Genomic DNA, 22,129 nt, shown 5'->3' with positions numbered 1-22,129 from the left:
GCGAGAGCAGTGAAGGCCAAGGAAAAGAAGGATTAAGGGCTCATTTACACTAACCTGGTTTGCCAGTAACCTAGAAAGACAGGAATATATTTAATCATCTCAGGACAGAACTGTTTTTGAGCATGAAATAAAAAATGAGGAGGGGGTTGGTTAAATTCCCCTTAATTCAGTATGTCTTTTGTACACTGACTCTATTTGTTCTGGATTAATATTTTGAAGTGTTCTTCTGGACTTCCTTAACATATATTTTACAAAAAAGAAACTAAAAAAAAAAACAAAAAACAAAACAACAACAACAACAACAAAACGTTAGTTTTATCTTCCCATACATGGCATCACAGCAATCTACATACAGCTTGAAGAATCTGTCTTAAATAATCAGGTTAAGCTAACTCTAGAGCAAATATAACATGAAATCTCATAAAAACAATTCAATAGTCCATTCACAGTCTTTAATAAAGTATAGAAACACACAGCAAAATTGAGCTTCAAAATAAATGTGTATATTCAGGTTATGAAGTATCACTTCCTTCTTCTTTTACCCTGACCCAAAAAGGTACCATCTGACTGGGAGAGAGTGTCCTTCCAACAGACCAGCCAGGCAAGCCCTGATTTGAAGACAAGTCCACAGAATGGTGCCTCATTCCCTTCTTCTGGGGGCTATGGACAAGGGTCCCTGATAGCTGATGAGGAGTCACAGGAGTTTGATGACTTGATATTTGCATTAAAAACTGGTATGTATGAAAGCTACAAATGACATCAGAAGCAGTCTTGAGAAGCTACTTTATCTCTCCTTCCACAAATGTGCTGGCACTCTTGGCATATCCTGATTCTCATGACCCATTTCTGATCCAGTCAAATCGTAAGATATTTTGTTCTTAGCATCAAATTTAACACAGTCTAAAAATAATTTACAATTTGCTTTTAAGGAAGAAAACAACATACTCTAACTAAATGTAAATATCTGTGTTCTAAAATGCAGCTTGAACACCAAGATCTTAGGAAGTCAAATTCAATATAAATACCCTCAGTGAGAAGTTTAGCCACTGGTTTGCAAAAAAAGACATCATTTGTGAGCAACGGTTTCCAGATACTTTCAGAAGCAACAAACATTGAATGTGTCTACAGTTTCCTAAGTGTGAAAATAACATGTGGTATTTCATTATGTGTGTGTGAGTGTGAGTGTGTGTTTACAGTTCCACTCAATCTGTAACCCTAGAGAGTAATCCTGTGCAGAAATAAGATCCTAATGACCCCTAACTCAGTAGCACATCACCTAGAAATGGAGAACGTGACAAATCTGATTGTGCCTGGAAACTTCGTTAATGAATACCGTGTTTTTCAGAGTGTAAATGTCCACATTAATGGTGGTGTGATCTTTCCACCACTTTGGCAAATACCTGAGTGAAACAAGAGAGGGATCATTTCTTTTGGCTCATAGTTTTAGAGGCTTCAGTCCATGGTCAGCTGGTTCTATTGCTTTTAGGACCATGACAGAAACATCAAGGCAGGGCATGAGGAAAGATGGTAACCAGAGTATAAAAAAGAGCATCAAGAAGGGCCCAGGGACAAGATGTCACCTTCAAAGGGGTGCTTCCTCCAATCCGGTGCCGCCTTCCACAGTTGTACCACCTCCCGGTGTCCATTCACTTCTTGAAAAGAGCAGAGGATTACACCACCAACTGAGTCAGAGTGAGTCCCTGTGATCTAATGGCCTTTGAAGACAACCTCACAGTAAGACTGAGAGGTGTGCTTTGCTAGTAGACTAAGTTACCTCTCGGTCTGGTCAAATTGGCAGTCAAGTTTACCTATCATAGGGGTACATGTTAACTACTTTATTTGCATAAATCTATTGTGAATAAAAAAGTCATTAAATCATTTTAGAGTTTTTTTCAAATCCTAAAAACATTTTTTAAACATTTTCTTTCTCACAAAAAATTTAAACTGTTGCTCTTGTAAAAATACCAATGAACTCTTTTTTTTTAATTTTTTAAAATTTATTATTTATACAGTATTCTGCTTGCATGTGTGCCTGCGTATCAGAAGAGGGCACCAGATCTCACTATAAATGGTTATCAGCCACCATGTGGTTGCTAGGAATTGAACTCAGGACCTCTGGAAGAATAGCCAGTGTTCTTAACCTCTGAGCCATCTTTCCAGACCCCTAATTTTTATTTAATTTTTTCTTATAATTTATTCACTTTGTATCTCTATTGTAGCCCCCTCCCTGATCTTCTTCCAGTCCCACCCACTCTCCCTCTTCCCTCCATCCTCCTCCCCTAGTCCACTGAAAAGGAGAGTTCTCCTCCCCTACTGTCTGATCCTAGCCTGTCAAGTCTCATCAGGACTGCCTGGATCCTCTTCCACCAGGGGGAAGTGATCAAAGAGCAGACAACCTAATTCATGTCAGAGACTGCCTCTGCTCCCCTTAATAGGGAATCCACATGGAGACTGAGCTGCCATGGGTTACATCTGAGCAGGGAATCTAGGTTATCCCCATGCATGGTCCTTGGTGCCAATGAACTTTTTAAAAAGCAAGAAGATACATCATGAAGAGGAAGTTCTTTAAAAGCTTGTTTTTAAATGTTTCAAAATAACATAAATTGCTTTTTCTATAAAGGTATATTGCTTTGCTAAAACATTTTTGTTTTCACAAAGTAAAACTTCCAAATCCCAGGGACTACATCTTATTTTGTATTACACATCAGGATCTCATAATTTAGAAATGATGAGGCCACAAAGCAAATCACTGCCTCCTGATCCCTTCCTGTGCTCATACCCAGAATCCCACTATGCCCCTCAGGCCCTTTAGAGAAGTGACAGATCCAAATGAATAAAAACCCAACCCTATATATACAGCTGATGTTGGTACTCCTATGCCTGTAGGGGGAACTTTCAAACTATAAAAAAATGGATGGACAAAAATGTGAAACCAGGGACTGCTACGGAGGAATAGGCACAGGTTAAGGAAGAAGACAATAGATCATGAAGGAAGTTAGAGAGAGTTGAGATCAGCTTTTTCAGCTGAAGAATGTGTAGTGTTTAAACAGGAAAGTAACGTAGGAAGGACCTTACTCAGTCTCAACAGTGTGAAGCTTGTTTGTGAGAACAGTGTTGGGACAGGGTAGGACCAACAGCCTGATAGAGCCTGGCAGACGCTTTGCTTGCGCAGTTAGTAATGCACAACAATTCTGTGATGAATGTCAGTGAACCCACTCCTTGAGCTCTTTGTAGTAGGTCCTTGAGGGCTCAATCCCCTGCTTGGAAGTACTAAGGAAACTATAGATTCACAGTTCAAATTTCATTTTAGCAGTTCTGAAGAGTTGTAAAAAGACCAATGTTATTAAACTTAACCTTCCATTTTAGAATGTATTTAGCGATAATTTTCTGTAGGGAGTACAGAACCTCTGCTGCTGTTTAGCATAATATTAAAATGCAGTTTGGTAGTCATAAATTGTGGGGTATCTACAGTGGATCACGGAAGGTTTTTGAGGCAAAAAAATAAAAAGTAAAAACCTTTCACAAAAGTATAACGAGTAAATGATAAGCAGTATCAGAAAAGCTGGAAGGAGATCCGAGTGAACCAGAAGTGCTAGACCTCACGTAGGGAAGGTAAATAACAACACAGGTGCTGACGAAGAACCGAGGACACACGGAGGCCTGCTGCTCACGTGGGTGGGCGTACAGAGCCCCGTTAGTGTGTTTGCTGCGGGAAATGGGTGTTCTTGGTGGCAAAGCATCCCTGATGAGTCATAAGACTTGAATCCCAGGCAGTGGACCAGGATAGAAGATAATATTTGAAATACATCAGGGCAGAGATTTTATTGGTAGTCATGGGGATTATTAAGTTTGAAATAGAAGAGTGGGAGAAGGGATAAGAAAGGAAAAGAAATAAAGATGAAGTTAGAAAGGAAAGAAAAGAGAATGGATGGGAAACAGGAACATTCTAGATAATGCTTGCATCTAAGTCAGAAGGGAAGAAAGTCCCACAGAGAAACTCTAGGAAATAAAGATAAATAAAGACAGAAAAGAGTTTTAAGGAGAATGGAATAACTAGCTATATAAAACACCGAGTGGAGTTGGGACTGAAAAGGAGTTTATAAATTATGATCTGAGTACATTAGGTTCTAGTTCTGTATACAGTGTCATTAGATCTTTATGTTCAAACACTGAAGTAGGATAAATTCTTGGGCCATAATTAAATTAGATCTGTGATCTATATATATAACAAGTATGGAGCGCATTTGGTTCAGGAATGCATGGAATGACTTGCTTAGAGATTTAGCTTAGCATTCCATACAGTTCCCTAAACTCTTGGGAAAAAATATTTTAAGAGATCAAAATGGCAATTTCTAACACCAGCTATCTGTATTATTAAAAACGATACCATAATAACTGAACATCAGCCCCTGGACACATGCCATCATAGGCCATGATCACATAGAGGAGCTACTCACATGCCCCAGCAGAGTTCAACACTGACCTGTAGTCTACTCTCGGCTTACCAAGACGTAGCTTGACTCACACAGCATTTTAACATTTTTGAGCCAGATACCATATGTAAGATGTAGAGATACCATATATAAGTCTAGAAAGGTATAACAACATGGATTTTAAAATAATTGAGGTGTTGGCATACAAAGAAATGGGTTTGTTATATTTTCATACGTCTGTCATTATACTTTGTTGTTATCTGCCTTGCCACTTCTTTCCTCTTGCTGAACCTCTTCCCTTGCAGAGCTCCTCCCCCACGTTGTGCTTGCATGCATGTATATTCCATTTCCCCTGTGCTCCCCTCCGTTCTGTGTGCCTCTTCCTTCTCATTCATCCTGACTTCTTTTGTGTTCTAAAAATATCCACACATGAACATTTATATCTAGAGTCCACATGCAAGAGAAACATGCAGTATTTGTCTTTCCTTGGTCTGACTTTTTCAGAGCACTCCAGAGGACCAGAGCAGGCCCTGAAGTGAAAGAAGACATGTCAAAATCTAGGATGCAAAACCTAGTTTCTCTCTTTTTATTTAAAATTTTCATATACTATATAATCACATTCTTCTCCCTCCTCCAAGCTCCTCCCAGGTCCTCCTCCACTTCCCTACCTATGAAGCTTTATTTAACCTTACTCTCTTTCCATCCCTCTCTCTCCATATGCCCCCCTCTCCTTTTTCTTCCCCCCCATGAAAAACAAACATTTAAAAAAATTAAAATAAAAAAGGAAATCAAAATAAACAAAAATACCAAGAAGACCAAAACAAACAAACAAACAAACAAAAAAAACAAAATGCAAAACAAACACATAAAAACACAGAACCCATTTTGTGTTGGTCAACTACTCCTGGGCATGGGCCTGGTCTGAAGTGTGGTTGATGCACCATGTGACACTCCATTGGAGAAAACCGATTTCCTTTTTCCCAGAAAATGAAGAGGGGCTTCTTGGCTAGGAGGGAGACTTTATTGTCACCACTTCCTAATCTCATGCTGAGATTTTATTTAACTTGAACTCATTTGGTCCTACCCATACTGTCACAGTCTCTGTGAGTTTACTTGTGTATTAGCCCTATTGCGTCTAGAAGACCCTGACTTTTTTGGAGCCATCTACTACCTCTTATTCTTGCAGTTTCTTGTTCACATAGGTTCCTGAGCTTTGAAAAGAAGGATTTGATAAAGACAACTCACTTATTGTTGAATATTCCAGAGCCTTCATGCTTTGCACATTGTTGAGGTATAGGTATCTGTGTTAATTCCCATCTACTTCAAGAAGAATCTTCTTTGATGAGTGTTGAGAAATGCACTGATCTATGGGTATAGCAATATGTCATTTGAAGTCATCTTACTGCTAAGTTCTTTTTTTTTTTTTTGAACATTTTCTTTTTTTTTTTTTTTCAATGCAGTTTATTCAGGAACATTGAACAATCCTCGGACCCCGGGGAAAGCCAGCCCACAGCTTAAATAGCCTCTGGGTAGCCAACCCAGGCGTGCCACGGGGGCAATGCAGATAGGTCCACATCCATGGAAGCAAGCCAGATCCTCGGCCTTAGCCAAATGTGGAGTTGTTCGTGACAGAGAGCACTCACCATCGGGAAGGTGGAAGGCGGAAACCAGCTCCATCTTTAAGGCATAGCATTCCGCAGCTCTCTACAGTTCCCCCTTTTTGTTTTAGACGCATCAGGCAAGAGTAGAGGTCTGATCTCTGATATTAGAAATAAATTGGGACTTTGTACAGATGTTCATTTAGGTGTCATCCACCCAAAGAGCATCAGACCCTTCTGATACCTTTTTCTCAGAGGCGGGACCTGGGGCATCAACCCGCATGCAATCAGACATGCTCTTCTCTGGGTCCAAAGCGGCTGACCCTAAGTGCAGTGCTTAGCCTCGCATCCTGAGCGTATCATTTTAGCTTTTTATGGTATCCAACCATGCTTGGGGAGAATGTCCTGCTTCAATGGCTGTAAAGGCCTGAATGATCATGGCTGCATCATACTGTTGTGAGACTCTAATCTTGCATATATACCACAGGCAAACCAAGGAGACCAACACCAGAAGGCCTGCTAACACTCCCATGCCCGCCCATTCCTTCAGATGATTCATGGCTGCAGCAATCCATGTTGATAATCCTGTGGCTAGTCCTGCGTCCACTCCGGTAGAATTTACTGTGACAATGGCCACTCTCAGCTGCTCCATCATAGTATCGAATTCTCCAGTCCAATTACCTAAAATATAGCTAGACAATTGTTTAGACAGATTTGCAGCACAGGAAAAATTCTCATGTTGTATGCTAGTGAAACAAAGTCCAGCATACTTTCATTGACAGCCAGGTTGAGCGATTTGCCATAGGGTATCAATTTGCTCCTGCAAGAGGTCAATCCTCTGATTGAACACCATCAAGCTTCCTTTTAGTTGAGCATTAATTCCTTTATGTACAACTAAGGCATGAGCTACATTGGCTAAATGATTATTCAGGGTCTGAGCAGTCTGCCCAGTATGACTCATGGCTAATGCCCCGGTGGTAGCTCCAACAGCCGCCAATGAGATGGTAGTAACAATGGTGGCTATAGTTCCAAGATCCCTTTTCTGTCTGAAGAGAGTCATAGTGTGAGGGGCATCAATGGGCACAGGCACCCAGTGAGGCATGCGAGTAACCAGGGCATACCTAAATTTACTAGCATTCCAGCATTGGGCAAAAAAGCAAGTATCATTACCACAATTACTTGGCTCTATCTGGCTAATAATGAATAAAAATGGGGGATATAGACAAACAGGTGTGGGCTTATAGGAAATATTATGAGAAGCCTTAACCCCTCATTGGAACATCCTGCGTCAGTTCTAGAACTAGCAGTGGTGGTGTCTGAGGTCTGAGTAGGTTCAGGAGACCATTGCCCCCAGGGGCGAGATGTGCTCCATGCCAATTGACTAACTCCATGTTTTCCTCCAATTTTGAAAGTCATTTAAGGTTCTTAAATTATTTTTCCCCTTTTTTTTAATTTTTCATCAATTACACTTTATTCATTCTGCATCCCCCCATAAGCCCCTCCCTCCTCTCCTCCCAATCCCACCCTCCCTCCTCCCTCTGCTTGCATGCCACTCCCCAAGTCCACTAATAGGGGAGGTTCTCCTCTCCTTTCTGATCTTAGTCTGTCAGTTCACATCAAAAGTGGCTGCATTGTCCTCTACTATGGCCTGGTAAGGCTGCTCCCCCCCCCCCCCCAGAGGGAGGTGATCAAAGAGCAGGCCAATCAGATTATGTCAGAGGCAGTCCCTCTTCACATTACTATGTAACCCAATTGGACTCTGAACTGCCCTGGGCTACATCTGTGCAGGGGTTCTAGGTTATCTCTATGAATAGTCCTTGGTTGGAGTATGAGTCTCTGGGAAGTTCCCTATGTTCAAATTTTCTTGTTCTGTTGCTCTCCTTGTGGAGACCCTGTCCTCTCCAGCTCTTACTATTTCCCAGTTCTTACCTAAAATTCCGTTCTCCTGCCCAACAGTTGCCCATCTGGCTCAGCATCTGCTTTGATAGTCTGAAGGGCAGAGGCTTTCAGAGGCCCTCTGTGGTAGGTTCCTAGGTTGTTTCCTGTTTTCTTCTTCTTCTGATGTCCATCCTCTTTGCCTTTCTGGATGGGGATTGGACGTTTTAGTTAGGGTCCTCTCTCTTGCTTAGTTTCTTTAGATGCACAGGTTTTAGTGGGTTTGTCCTATGTTGTATGTCTATATGAGTGAGTATATACCATGTGTGTCTTTTTGCTTCTGGGACAACTCACTCAGGATGATCCTTTCCAGATCCCACCATTTACCTGCGAATTTCATGATTTCCTTATTTTTCATTGCTGAGTAATATTCCATTGTGTAGATGTACCACAATTTCTGCATCCATTCTTCAGTTGAGGGGCATCTGGGTTGTTTCCAGCTTCTGGCTATTACAAATAAAGCTGCTACAAACATGGTTGAGCAAATGTCCTTTTTGTGTACTTGAGCCTCTTTTGGATATATGCCCAGTAGTGGTATGGCTGGATCTTGAGGAAGCGCTATTCCTAGTTGTCTGAGAAAGCGCCAGATTCCTTTCCAGAGTGGTTGTACAAGTTTACATTCCCACCAGCAGTGGAGAAGGGTTCCCCTTTCTCCACAACCTCTCCAGCATGTGTTGTCACTTGAGTTTTTGATCTTGGCCATTCTCATGGGTGTAAGGTGAAATCTCAGGGTTGTTTTGATTTGCATTTCCCTAATGGCTAGTGAGGTTGAGCATTTCTTTAAGTGCTTCTCTGCCATTCGGTATTCCTCTACAGAGAATTCTCTGTTTAGCTCTGTTCCCCATTTTTTAAGTGGATTACTTGGTTTGCTGCTTTTCAGCTTCTTTAGTTCTTTATATATACTGGATATGAGTCCTCTGTCAGATAAAGGGTTGGTGAAGATTCTTTCCCAATCTGTAGGCAGTCGCTTTGTTTTGATGACGGTGTCCTTTGCTTTACAGAAGCTTTTCAGTTTCATGAGGTCCCATTTATTGGTTGTTGCTCTTAGAGCCTGTGCTGTTGGTGTTCTGTTCAGGAAGTTTTCCCCTGTACCAATGAGTTCTAGGATATTTCCCACTTTTTTTTTCAAGCCGATTTAATGTGTCTGGTTTTATGTTGAGGTCTTTGATCCACTTGGACTTCAGTTTTGTGCAGGATGACAAGTATGGATCTATTTTCATTTTTCTACATGTAGACATCCAGTTAGACCAGCACCATTTGTTGAAGATGCTATCTTTTTTCCATTGTATGGTTTTGGCGTCTTTGTCAAAGATCAGGTGTCCATAAGTGTGTGGGTTTATTTCTGGGTCCTCTGTTCGGTTCCATTGATCCACCATTCTGTTTCTATGCCAGTACCATGCAGTTTTTAAAACTGTTGCTCTATAGTACAACTTAAGATCAGGGATGGAGATACCCCCAGAAGATCTTTTATTGTAGAGGATTGTTTTAGCAATTCTGGGTTTCTTGTTATTCCATATGAAGTTGAGAATTTTCCTTTCCAGGTCTGTAAAGAATTGTGTTGGTCATTTGATGGGCATTGCATTGAATCTGTAGATTGCTTTTGGTAAGATGGCCATTTTTACTATGTTAATCCTACCAAGCCATGAGCATGGGAGATCTTTCCATCTTCTCATATCTTCTTCTAATTCTTTCTTCAGAGATTTGAAATTTTTTTCATACAAGTCTTTGACTTCCTTGGTTAGGGTTACTCCGAGGTACCTTATGTCATTTGTGGCTATTGTGAAGGGTGTTGTTTCCCTAATTTCTTTCTCAGCCCTTTTGTCTTTTGTATACAGGAGGGCTACTGATTTTTTTGAGTTAATTTTGTATCCGGCCACTTTGCTGAAGTTGTTTATCAGCTGTAGGAGTTCCCTGGTAGAGTTTTTGGGGTCACTCACGTATACTATCATATCATCTGCAAATAGTGATAATTTGACTTCTTCCTTTCCAATTTGTATCCCCTTGATCTCCTTCAACTGTCTTATTGCTCTAGCAAGGACTTCCAACACTATGTTGAAGAGATATGGAGAGAGTGGGCAGCCTTGTCTTGTCCCTGATTTCAGTGGGATTGCTTTAAGTTTCTCTCCATTCAGTTTGATGTTGGCTATAGGCTTGCTGTATATCGCCTTTACTATGTTTAGATATGTGCCTTGTATCCCTGATCTCTCCAATACTTTGAACATGAATGGATGTTGGATTTTGTCAAAGGCTTTTTCAGCATCTAGGGAGATTATCATGTGGTTTTTTTCTTTCAGTTTGTTAATATGGTGGATCACATTGATGGATTTCTGTATATTGAACCACCCCTGCATACCTGGGATGAAGCCTACTTGGTCATAGTGGATAATATCTTTGATGTGTTCTTGGATTCGGTTTGCAAGTATTTTATTAAGTATTTTTGCATCAATGTTCATAAGGGAGATTGGCCGGAAATTCTCTTTCTTTGTTGAGTCTTTGTGAGGTTTAGGTACCAAGGTGACTGTGGCTTCATAGAATGAATTTGGTAATATTCCTTCTGTTTCTATTTTGTGGAATAGTTTGAAGAGAATTGGTGTTAGCTCTTCTTTGAAGGTCTGGTAGAATTCTGCGCTGAAGCCATCTGGTCCTGGGCTTTTTTTGGATGGGAGACTTTTGATGACCGCTTCTATTTCTTTGGGGGATATAGGTTTATTTAGTTGATTTACCTGGTCCTGGTTCAGCTTTGGTAAGTCAAATTGATCAAGAAAATTGTCCATTTCATTTAGATTTTCAAATTTTGTGGCATATAGACTTTTGAAGTAAGTCCTAATGATTGTTTGGATTTCCTCAGTGTCTGTAGTTATATCCCCCTTTTCATTTCTGATTTTGTTGATTTGGGTGGTGTCTCTCTGCCTTTTAGTTAGCCTGGCTAAGGGTTTGTCGATCTTGTTGATTTTCTCAAAGAACCAGCTCTTGGTTTCATTGATTCTTTGAATTGTTTTATTTGTTTCCAATTGATTGATTTCAGCCCTGAGTTTGATTATTTCCAGCCGTCTACTCCTTCTTGGTGTGTCTGCTTCTTCTTTTTCTAGGGTTTTTAAGTGAGCCATTAGGGTGCTTGAATGAGCTGTCTCGAATTTCTTCTTGAAGGCACTTAGTGCTATGAACTTTCCTCTTAGCACTGCTTTCATTGTGTCCCACAAGTTCGGGTATGTTGTGTCTTCATTTTCATTGATTTCTAGAAAGACTTTAATTTCTTTCTTTATTTCTTCCCTGACCCAGCTGTCATTTAGTAACAAGTTGTTCAGTTTCCATGTGTGTGTAGGCTTTTTGTTATTTCTGTTATTGTTGAGGTCCAGCTTTATTCCATGGTGATCAGACAAGATACATGGGATTATTTCAATCTTCTTGTATCTGTTGAGGCTCGCTTTGTGACCCACTATGTGGTCTATTTTGGAGAAGGTTCCATGAGGTGCTGAGAAGAAGGTAAATTCTTTTGTGTTTGGGTGTAAAGTTCTGTAAATGTCTGTTAGGTCCATTTGATTCATGACCTCTGTCAGAGACATTGTTTCTTTGTTTAATTTCTGTTTGGTTGACCTGTCCTTTGTTGAGAGTGGGGTGTTGAAGTCTCCCGCTATTAATGTTTGTGGATCTATATGTGCTTTAAATTTTATCAATGTTTCTTTCACAAATGTGGGTGCCCTTGTATTTGGGGCATAGATGTTCAGGATTGTGATGTCTTCCTGGTGGAATTTTCCCTTGATGAGTATGAAGTGTCCTTCCCCATCTCTTTTGATTAATTTTGGTTGAAAGTCTATTTTATCAGATATTAGAATGGCTACTCCTGCTTGCTTCTTGGGTCCGTTTGCTTGGAAAGTCGTCTTCCAACCCTTTACCCTCAGGTAATGTCTATCTTTGTGTCTTAGGTGTGTTTCTTGTATGCAACAGATTGCTGGGTTTTGTTTACGTATCCATTCTGTTAATCTGTGTCTTTTTATTGGAGAGTTGAGTCCATTGATGTTGAGAGAGATTAATGGCCAGTGGCTGTTAGATCTCTTGATTTTGATGTTGGCTGTGGTCATCAGGTTGTGTGCTTGGTTGCTTTTTGTTTTACTGAAGTGAGGTTATTTATTTCCTGTGTTTTCTTGAATGTAGCTAGCTTTCTTGGGTTGTATTTTCCCTTCCAGTGTCTTCTGTAATGCTGGATTTGTTTGTAGGTATTGTTGAAATTTGTTTTTGTCATTGAATATCTTGTTTTCTCCATCTATGAGGACTGAGAGTTTTGCTGGGTATAGTAGCCTGGGCTGACATCTGTGTTCTCTTAGGGTCTGCATGATATCCGTCCAGGCCCTTCTGGCTTTCATAGTCTCTGTTGAAAAGTCAGGTGTGATTCTAATGGGTTTGCCATTATATGTTACTTGGCCTTTTTCCCTTGCAGCTTTTAGTATTTTTTCTTTGTTCTGTATACTTACTGTTTTGATTATTATGTGGCGGGAGGATTTTCTTTTCTGGTCAAATTTGTTGGGTGTTCTGTAGGCCTCATGTATTCTAATTGGTCTCTCCTTTAGCTTGGGGAAATTTTCTTCAAAGATTTTGTTGAAAATATTTTCTGGGCCTTGGAGAAGGGAGTCTTCTTTTTCCTCTATACCTATTATTCTTAGGTTTTGTCTTTTCATATTGTCTTGCATTTCTTGGACGGTCTGTGTCAGGAATTTTTCGGATTTAACATTTTCTTTGACAGATACATCGATTTCTTCCATTGTATCTTCTACACCTGAGATTCTTTCTTCCATCTCTTTTAGTCTGTTGGTTATGCTTACCTCTGTAGTTCCTGTTTTCTTCCCTAGATTCTTCCTTTCCATTATTTCTTCCATTTGTGTTTTCTTTAATTTTTCCAATTCTATCTTCAGGTCTTGAGTTGTTTTCTTTACTTCCTTCACCTGTCTGATTGTACTTTCCTGTTTTTCTTTTAGTTCCTTCAACTCTGTTTCTATCATTTCATTCAGTGTTTTAAGCATTTCCTTTCTAAAGGCCATAAACTGTTTGGCTGCAGCTTCCTCTATTTCTTTACGGATGGCAATATTCTGTTTGAGTTTATCTTCCTCTATGTCTTTACGAATCTTATTTGTTTCCTCTGTTATCATCTTCATGAGCATACTTGTTAGGTCATCTTCTTGGATTTCAGTTATGGTGGGGTGTCCAGGGCTACTTGCCCCTGGGTAACTGGGTTCTGGAGATGCCATATTGCTCTGTCTTTTGTTGCTTGAGCTTTTACCCTGGCCTCTACCCATTGTGTTATCTTAGGAGTTTGGGGTTATTTTCTGGTGGTTCCTGGGGATCCTGTGGTGGAGAGAATCCCCTTTGCAGAAAGCTGGTTTTTCCTGAAGGATGTCTTCTCAGCTTTTTGGGATATAGTCCCTGGATGGCTGGTGTTTTTTCAGGAGTTGCTCACCTCAGGGATATAGACCTGAGTGGTAACTGTGGTCTTTGTTAGTCGAGAGGGTTCTCCTCTCATCCAGGGAAGTCCTGAGGGCAGCTGCCCTGTTTCTGGGTTTCTTGTTGCAAATTTAATGATCAGCTGCTGTGACCCAGTTGGACATCAGGCGCGCCTCAACTGTTTGTGCTTGTGTCTGGAGCACAGCTGAGTGCTGGCGCCTCGGCCCCACTAGACTGCTAGACTTTTTCTAGGGAAGGATTGGGTGATTTAGATCAGTACAGTTTCCTTCCTTCCCCGTGGATTCTCTGGAGACACGGACTCCTAGTGTCTTTTTTTGCCCTGGTGCACACTGCTCAGTGTCCGCCAGCTGGCTGGCCGCAGAAACTGCCTGTGCCTGGAGCACAGCTGTGTGATGGCGGCTCAGTCTCTGCCAGCTGTCTAGTGCGCAGAAACTGCCTGTGTCTGCCTTTGTGGCTTTTGGGAGTCTGAGTGGCTCCCTAAGCTGGGTAATTTTCCGGGGACCTTTTCAGGTTGGGGGTGAGCTGAGTGCTCTGAGATCAGACCCGCCGTTTCTATCTCCGGCAGCAAATCAGGCGCGCAGGCAGGCAGGGCTCTGTGCCGGAACCTGGGTCCCCGGCTCTGGCTCCGGGCTGGCTCCTGGGGTGCCCGTGGAACCTGCCCGAGTCTTTTCCAGGGGATGTCTGGGTGACCTAAGGCCGGTCCCAATCGTTTCCTGTACCCTGGGGTTATCTCTCGACTGAAAATTCCAGTCTCTGATAGTGTGGTGCCCAAGGTTCAGTCTGGGACCTTGACCAGAGACACTGGCTTGTGGCTCTGGGCTGGGGCTGGGGCTGGCGCCTGGCAGCCAAGCGTCTGGCGGAACCGGGATCTCTTTCGCGGTTTAGCCGGGTGAGTTAAAAGCTGATTGAATCCCCCACCGTGGGGTATCCTCTCACCTGGGAAACACAATGACTGTGTTTTATGGCCGAGAGTTCTGATTGCTGTTCACTGTGCTGATCCTGCTGTGCTGCTGCTCAGAATGAGAGTCCTCCAGGCGCCGCCATCTTGCCCCTGAACATTTTCTAATTCCAATATTATAGTTTTGGTAAAGATTATAAATACAAGGTGTGACGTACACAAGGAAATTGTCAAACAATGGCTAACATGGGTATATGCTGATACACAAGTAGTAAGTCTGAAATAATAACATCATCCCATAGATACTATGTCATCAGAGAAACCTACTAAAAAGACAAAAATATCTTCCTAAACCAAAATTTTCTGAAAAAAATTTTTCTTGATCACCTGCTTCATAGCATTGATGACATCCTTATTCCGTAGGCTATAGATCTAGCAGGCTTTCTTCTGGGGACTGTAACCTATCTAGTACCAGGTACTTGTCCACTTTAGTAGTATTAAGTACTTACTAACTCACTGAACCTTACTACCTAACCTCTGTCATCACTCAGCCTGAAACACAAATTAACAGCTTAAAAACTAATGTCCACACATAAGAGAAAACATGGAATATTTGTCTTTTTGGGTCTTGGTTACCTCACTTTTAATGATTGATTTTAGCTCCATCCATTTACATTTAAATTTCGTACTTCATTTCTTTTTTATATCATGTTTTTTATTATTTTTATTTTTATTAATTAGTTTATTCACTTTGTTTCCCACTGTAGCTCCCTCCCTCCTCCCTTCTCAATCCCACTCTCCTTCCTTCTTCTCCACCCATGCCCCTCCCCCAGTCCACTGATAAGGGAGGTCCTCTTCCCTTTCCCTCTGATCCTAGTCTATTAGGTCTCATCAGGAGTGGCTGCATTGTCTTCCTCTGTGTCCTGGTAAGACTGCTCCCCACTCAGAGGGAGGTGATCAAAGAACAGGCCAATCAGTTCATTCCAGAGATAGTCCCTGTTCCCATTACTATGGAACCCACTTTGAACACTGAACTGCCATGGGCTACATCAATGCAGGGGTTCTAGGTTATCTCCATGAATAGTCCTTGGTTAGAGTATCAGTCTCAGAAAACACCCCTGTGCCCAGATATTTTTGTTCTGTTGCTCTTCTTGTGGAGCTCCTGTCCTCTCCAGGTTTTACCCACTTCTTTCATAAGTTTCCTTGTGCTCTGCCCAAAGTTTGGATATAAGCCTCAGCATCTGCTTCGATACCCTGCAGGGTAGAGTCTTTTAGAGGCCCTCTGTGGTAGGCTCCTGTCCTGTTCCCTGTTTTCTCCATCTTTTGATATCCATCCTCTTTGCCTTTCTGAATGAGGATTGAGCATCTTATCCAGAGTCCTCCTTGATTAGTTTCTTTAGGTGAACATATTTTAGTATGTTTATCCTATATTATATGTCTGTATCCATTTATGAGTGAGTATATACCCTGTGTGTCTTTCTGCTTCTGGGATACCTCACTCAGGATGATCTTTTCCAGTTCTTACCATTTGCCTGCAAATTTCATGATTTTCTTGTTTTTTATTGCTGAGTAGTATTCCATTGTGTAAATGTACCACAATTTCTGTATCCATTCCTCAACTGAGGGGCATCTGGTTGTTTCCAACTTCTGGCATTTACAAATAAAGCTGCTACAAACGTGGTTGAACAAATGTCATTGTTGTATACTTGAACATCTTTTGGATATATGCCTAAGAGTGATATAGCTGGATCATTTTTTCTTAACAACAGAATAATATTCTGTTGTGTAAATGCGCCATGTTTTCCCTAGCCATCCAGCAGTTAATGGACATATATGCTGTTTCCAATTTCTGGTTATTATGATAGAGCAACCGTGAATGTGGATTGAGCGAGTAACTCTGTAGTAGGATGGTCCAGTTGGTTGGGTGTGTGGCCAAGAATGATGTAGGTGGATCTTGGATAGATCTATTTCCAGCTTCCTAAGAAATCTCCACACTCATTTCCACAGAGACTCTACCAATTTTTCACTCCCCCAGCAATGACTAAGTGTTCTCCTTTCTCTGCACCATCACCAGCATGTGCTGCCATTTGTTTTTATTGATTTATTGACAATTTTTACTGGGGTAAGATGAAATTTCAAAGTAGTTTTACTTGCATTTCTATGAAGAATAAGGATATTTATCAATTTTGAAGTGTTTCTCAGCCATTTGTGTTTCATGTTTTGAGAAACTTCTGAAAAGGATATCAGGAAAGACCACTGGATCTGTACCAAGACCCCAGCCCTAAGGTGAAGCAGGTGGGCTCAAAGCCTGGTTTCTGAGTACACACCATAAACATACATCAAGTACCCATAGGGCACTAAGTCCTTCCTATGAATGTGAGTGAGAGCAACGGGAAGGATGTAACCCAATAGCAAAGGCAGACATTTGGAAGAGAATCATGATTTCCTACAGGCATTGAAGGCAGCACCTGCCCTGCTGTTCATAGGAAAAGCATGGGCAGCCAGATGAAGGGGGCAGAGAATGAGAAGTGCATCTCAGCAGAGGTGGTCAAAGGGAATGACACTGAGACCCAGACAATGGGAGAAACAGAAAAAAAAAAAAAAAAAAAAAAAAAAAAAAACAAAGCTGCAAAAGTCAGGGGATCTGAGCATGGATGGGCAATTCATGTGACACAGAAACGTAGGAAGGTTGTGACAGACAAGATCAGGGGAAGCCCAGCCAGAAGTTGATATGGATGGGTGCCTGCTTTTTTCCCCACACAGGTTATCCTGAAGCTCAGACATTTCCTATCTCCCTCTCTATTGCTGCCACTGGCTTCTTAACTGCTGGTCTGCAAAGTTGAGTGGCCAGCAGAGGGGGAAGCTGGGAGCTCTTGCCCTGTAATTGGTACTAGCATACTCTGTGACCTCATCTGTAGTCTTTCTCTCTTTTCTCTGTCTCTCTCTATGTGTGTGTGTGTAGAAAAAGAACACTAGAGTTTTTATACAGTTCCCACATTGCTGAAGAAAAGAACAGATATTGACCTGGTATACTTTTAAATTATTTTCCACCATGGAGGAAAACGTAGTGACAGTAGTAGAATATCTACAAAACAGAAGTTTGAGGTGGTGCGTGCAGCCAGCTTCCTGGGTTTCCAATGGGAATGTTTGATACTGTGCTGTTTACATGTCTCTGTCCTGAGCTAATCTTCAGTGCCAGTTTGCTCAAGGCACTGATAGGACAGCACGTGACCTCCTCCTTGGAAGCCTGTCTTTCTCCTCACACACTAAGGGCCAACATCGAGCATACCCCACAGATCTATGGGACTCAGTGGAACTCAAAGGGTTGGTGGTTATGATTTCTATTCCATGGACAAAAAGGTCTACTGACTTGCATGATTGTGTACTTTGGTGAGCCTTTAGTGGAGAAACCACATTCTCTATTGGAAATTGTACCTGTCCATCACATGTCAACAAGAAAAACAGATAAAGCCATGTGTGATGACTCACCCCTGTTATCTCAGCACTCAGGCTAAGGCAGGAGGGTTGCTGTGAATTTAGGGACAGCCTGGACTACAAAGTGAGATGCTGTCTCAAAACATAAGGAAAACACAAGGAGCCCAAAGTTGTGTCCTTAGAAATCAGATTTTTACCTGTTTTTGTTGTTGTTGTTTTGGTTTATCGAGACAGGGTTTCTCTGCATAGCCTTTGCTGTCCTTGACTCACTTTGTAGACCAGGCTGACTTAAAATTCACAGAGATCCACCTGCCTTTGCCTCCCTCAGTGCTGGGATTACAGGCATGTGCCACTGTGTCCGACTTCAATTTCTGTTTTTAAAAGCTACCAAAGTAGTGTCAGTTTAAAGTATAGTTCCATAATTTTAATGTCTTTGTTGTTTATTCCAAGTATATAGCCTGGACTTTTATTAATACAGAAGATATTTTGGTGTAATGTAACTTGATCATTCAGAATTTACAGCCCTAAAAGTTCGGATTTCTGTGTTTATTCTTCCATTGCAGGGGCTGGTCTCAGTGTCAGTGACAATGAATCCGGTCAGGGCAGCCAGGAGGGAGGTACACTGACCGACTCCCAGATTGTGGAACTCAGGAGGATTCCCATCGCCGACACCCACCTCTGAGCCTCAGGAACACTGAGCCTTTCTAAAGAGGATGCTTTCCGATTTGTCTTAGCTTTTGTACCAACTGCTGTAAACACGTACAACTATGTGGTAGTGGTCTGTATGTCCCACTGAATGACTAACACAGGAGTGGCTGTTGTTTGGAATATACATTGCCTAGTATTTGTGTGATCGTTGTGATAAAAGATCACCTTCCAAAAATATTAGTTGTTTCTTAGTCATACTAATGTGGCTAACATTGTTTAATGAAAATAATAATCAATAAAAACAGTAGAATCCAGTTGGAATCATCCAGGCTCATTATTTATGAATAAATGCACATGAGCTAAAAGACAGAGTGTGTCAGAAGACATCAGGCACCTGTCTCTTCCAGCGGGGGTTGGAAAAAATCCAAGGTCCACACTTCTCCCCAGTTACAAGATTTTGAGTCCTGAAAAACCTCCTGTCTGGTGTGTGAATGATTTGACACCTGAGTGTGGATGGGGCCCTGAGGTTGTGCTGGTCTTTTTCACAGCAAGATACATTTCTGCCCTCAACAAACTCAAGGTTCTGAATAATTTCCAGAATGGATGTTCTGTCCCCAGTTAAAAATAACTCCAGCACACTCATCCACAAAACCAGGAGGAGGTTCATTCAAACAGTACAGTTTGTTTTGGAGAAAATTGTCTTGGTTTGTGATTTTTAGTCTTTCTTTGTCTTGGAATGAAAAATCAGGAAATCTCGCCCAGAACACTGTTGTAGTCAAGATTATTTCATTTACTGAGTTTCCAGAAGACGTGCTGGAAACAGAACAGAGTTACTCAGAAGAATGCTTGGTGACCTTTCATTTTGGAGCCCTTACATATTTTTAAAAAATAAACCTAAGCATCATCCCAAAGAAAAATGTGACATTATCTAATGATTTAAGAAACTTTTCTCTCCTAATAATTTTCCTTGAAGCTGCAAATAAAGCCCCACAGTGCTATATCTGGGTGTCAGGTATGGCTGTACGTTATATGAAACCTGCACAGCATTATTTATCATGACTGGAGTTTGTTTTGTTTTCTTTTCTTCTCAAAGCCTCCCCCATCCTTCTTATATTGGGCTCTAATAAACAGATTGTTTTTGAGTAGAAGGTGAAAACTCCACAACAAAATCAAGAGTACATACAGCAGAGGCCATATCTCCAGCTGACTGCAGTCCCTTTAGGAACTTTCGGAAATCCGATACTAAGATTAAATTTACCCAAAGGGACAAGTTTATCATCCTTCAAGCTGGAGCATTGCCCAGCTGTCTGTCTATGATCGGATGTTGGAGGCTGTCAAATACAGTTTAAATACAAAAGCAGAAGTTGAACACCGTAAACTAATGAGCAGTCGAATATCGCTGGACTTTACTGAGTTTGGTGTTGGGTATTGAGGGTTCTACATCTCTAATACAGAGTTATACTCAATGGAAACATTTTTCTATCCAGTTCCTAGAGCTCGTATTCTCTCCAAAGGCAATTATGTATATGCTTTCAGAATTTTCAAAAGCCTGGATATGATATATATGTGTGCAATGTATATATGAAATAAAGGTGACAGTTGGCCTGGCAGCCTGGCAGGGGTGGTGCCCAGCTTTCATCCCAGCACCTGGGAGGCAGAGGCAGGCACATATCTGAGTTTGAGACCAGCCTGGTCTACAAAGTGTGTTCCAGGTCAGATAGGGCTACGCAGAGAAATCCTGTCGTGAAAAACAAAACCAAAAACAAACAAAGTGATGGTTGAACAACATTATAAATTATACTGTGAATGTCACCAGTGCTGGTAAATTCTGCTTTTGTGTGACAATTTCATATTACAGGCACACAATAGAGGGAGGGGGGGAGGGGAGGGAGAGAAAGAGGAACTCCATTGTGATACTTGTGATTCTTTTAGATCATTGTCCACAGTTCAGTGTGGTTCTTTTATATACTAGAAGTACAGAAACGAAACTTTCAGACTCCAGCTAGGACCGATAAGCCTCACATGCTGACAGACAGCAGCCGTTGTGTTTTGCCCCAGCACAGGCTGAAGGAGACACCTGCGAGCCAAGCACCAATGGGGAAGAGCAAGTCAAACCAAGGGTGGGAGAGAACACTGGGAGACAGAGACTCTCACCTGGCGCCTACAGCCTTCCTCATTCACAATTTGTCCCATTTCTTTAACGGTTTTATTGAGAGAAAATTCACATCCCACAAAAGCTCAGTCATTGGAAATGTGTGTTTGTTATATTTTATTACGGTTTTAAGAAAATGTGCTACTAATCATAGCATTGAATTCGCTTCATGACCCATCCAAAGCATAGAATTCAGTGGCATTGATAGCATTCACAATGTAAATTTAACATTGTACAATCATCACATCTTTTTCCAAAATCACTACAAAGCTTTGGACTCGATGTGTTCCGCGCCTCTCTGTTTCTTTCTTCTGACAAGGACAGAATTTCTGGAGCAGTGCCTCCGACCTCTACAAATGGGTTGTCACGCCCCGCCCCCATATCTTATGGGTCTTTTGAAAATTTGTACTTTCGAATATTAAAACTGAAAAGCCTTTTCCCAATTTAGATTTGGGTGAAGAGGGGGATGAAATGCAAGGCTGGATGGCGATGAGACAGGTGGGATCCTTCCATGGTAGGAGATGGTGGCGGAAACCGCCCACACATGACACAGGTTCTCCTGCTTGGAATGTGTTATCAAGGTGGTTTAAGCCTGAGTAGCACCGTTCACAACTCTCGGCTCTGATCACAGTTGCCTAAATACAGTGGGGACACAGATTTAGGAATGTAGCTCCCAAAGCCTTCCACCGTGTGTGTGCAGTTCTCGACAGCCTCCTGCGTTTAGCCCTAAGACTTCTCTGTGAGGGGTTCATTGACCTTCCTAGTGGCTGGCTGCCAGAGCAGGTCTCCCCTGGACAGCCTGACCTGGAGCAAAGACCACTGGAGGACCCTTCTGCTCTTCTGTTTTATTTGTTGTGGACATGAACCCCATCTTGCCAAGTGTCCCCAGCAAAACAAAAACAGGTGAAGAACCTCATTGCCCATGAGTTATACTACAAGAAAGGCTTAACCGACCAAAGCTCCAACACTTCCACACCTTGAATCTCTTACAGTTTTTAACTGCTCAATGGAATAAAGTACAGTTCCAATAAATGATGTCTTTTCTGATAAACTTCATTGTCCATTGACCTTATTCACACTCAGCTGTTCTCACTAAGTGAGAATCCCATACAATTGTTTTTATAAAAGACGTGCTTTGATGAAAATTTAGAAAATCCCAGATACCTGTGACACACAGTAGCCAGCACATACACATCAGTGAGTGCAAGGATTCTATATTCTCAGGGGTCAAGCCACATTGACAAATGAGGCAGCTACCTTAACGAGTAATTTACTGAACTCCCTGCACTTGCAAAGTGGGATACAAGGTTAACCTCTACATCATGGGCACCAGGGTATTTCCTCATCTTCACAGCAGGACCCATGCTGTAATGCAAGCCAGAGTGTGGCTATCACTTCAGATCCTGGTTTGAATTCTTTTGGAGACACATCACAAGCTGAGGCAGCTGGGTCACCTCTACTTCTTTTTAAGTAGAGGATGAGCACATCCTATTGCATTCCTACCTGTGCAGGAGTCCCAGTTTCACAGCTAGATCCCAGAAATTGTCAATATTCATTTTCTTTGTTTGTTAGCGTA

The 22,129-nt window shown here is 41.6% G+C and overlaps 1 protein-coding gene across 1 annotated transcript in view; it reads left to right on the top strand.

Annotated features, from left to right (window-relative positions):
* Nucleotides 1-18,716, top strand: part of Adgrv1 (adhesion G protein-coupled receptor V1) — a 568,841-nt gene extending 550,125 nt beyond the window's left edge. The window contains exons 89-90 of the mRNA XM_060383611.1: nt 557-734; nt 18,317-18,716. Of these exons, the coding sequence (XP_060239594.1) occupies nt 557-734; nt 18,317-18,435 (297 nt within the window). The 3' untranslated portion in view covers nt 18,436-18,716. The remainder of the gene's footprint in view (nt 1-556; nt 735-18,316) is intronic.
* The last annotated feature ends 3,413 nt before the right edge of the window (nt 18,717-22,129 follow it).

The sequence above is a fragment of the Meriones unguiculatus genome, chromosome 5 (assembly GCF_030254825.1).
Source record: "Meriones unguiculatus strain TT.TT164.6M chromosome 5, Bangor_MerUng_6.1, whole genome shotgun sequence".
Taxonomy (NCBI): domain Eukaryota; kingdom Metazoa; phylum Chordata; class Mammalia; order Rodentia; family Muridae; genus Meriones; species Meriones unguiculatus.
Note: the sequence above shows the minus strand (reverse complement) of the source record. Positions and strands in the feature narration are given on the sequence as shown.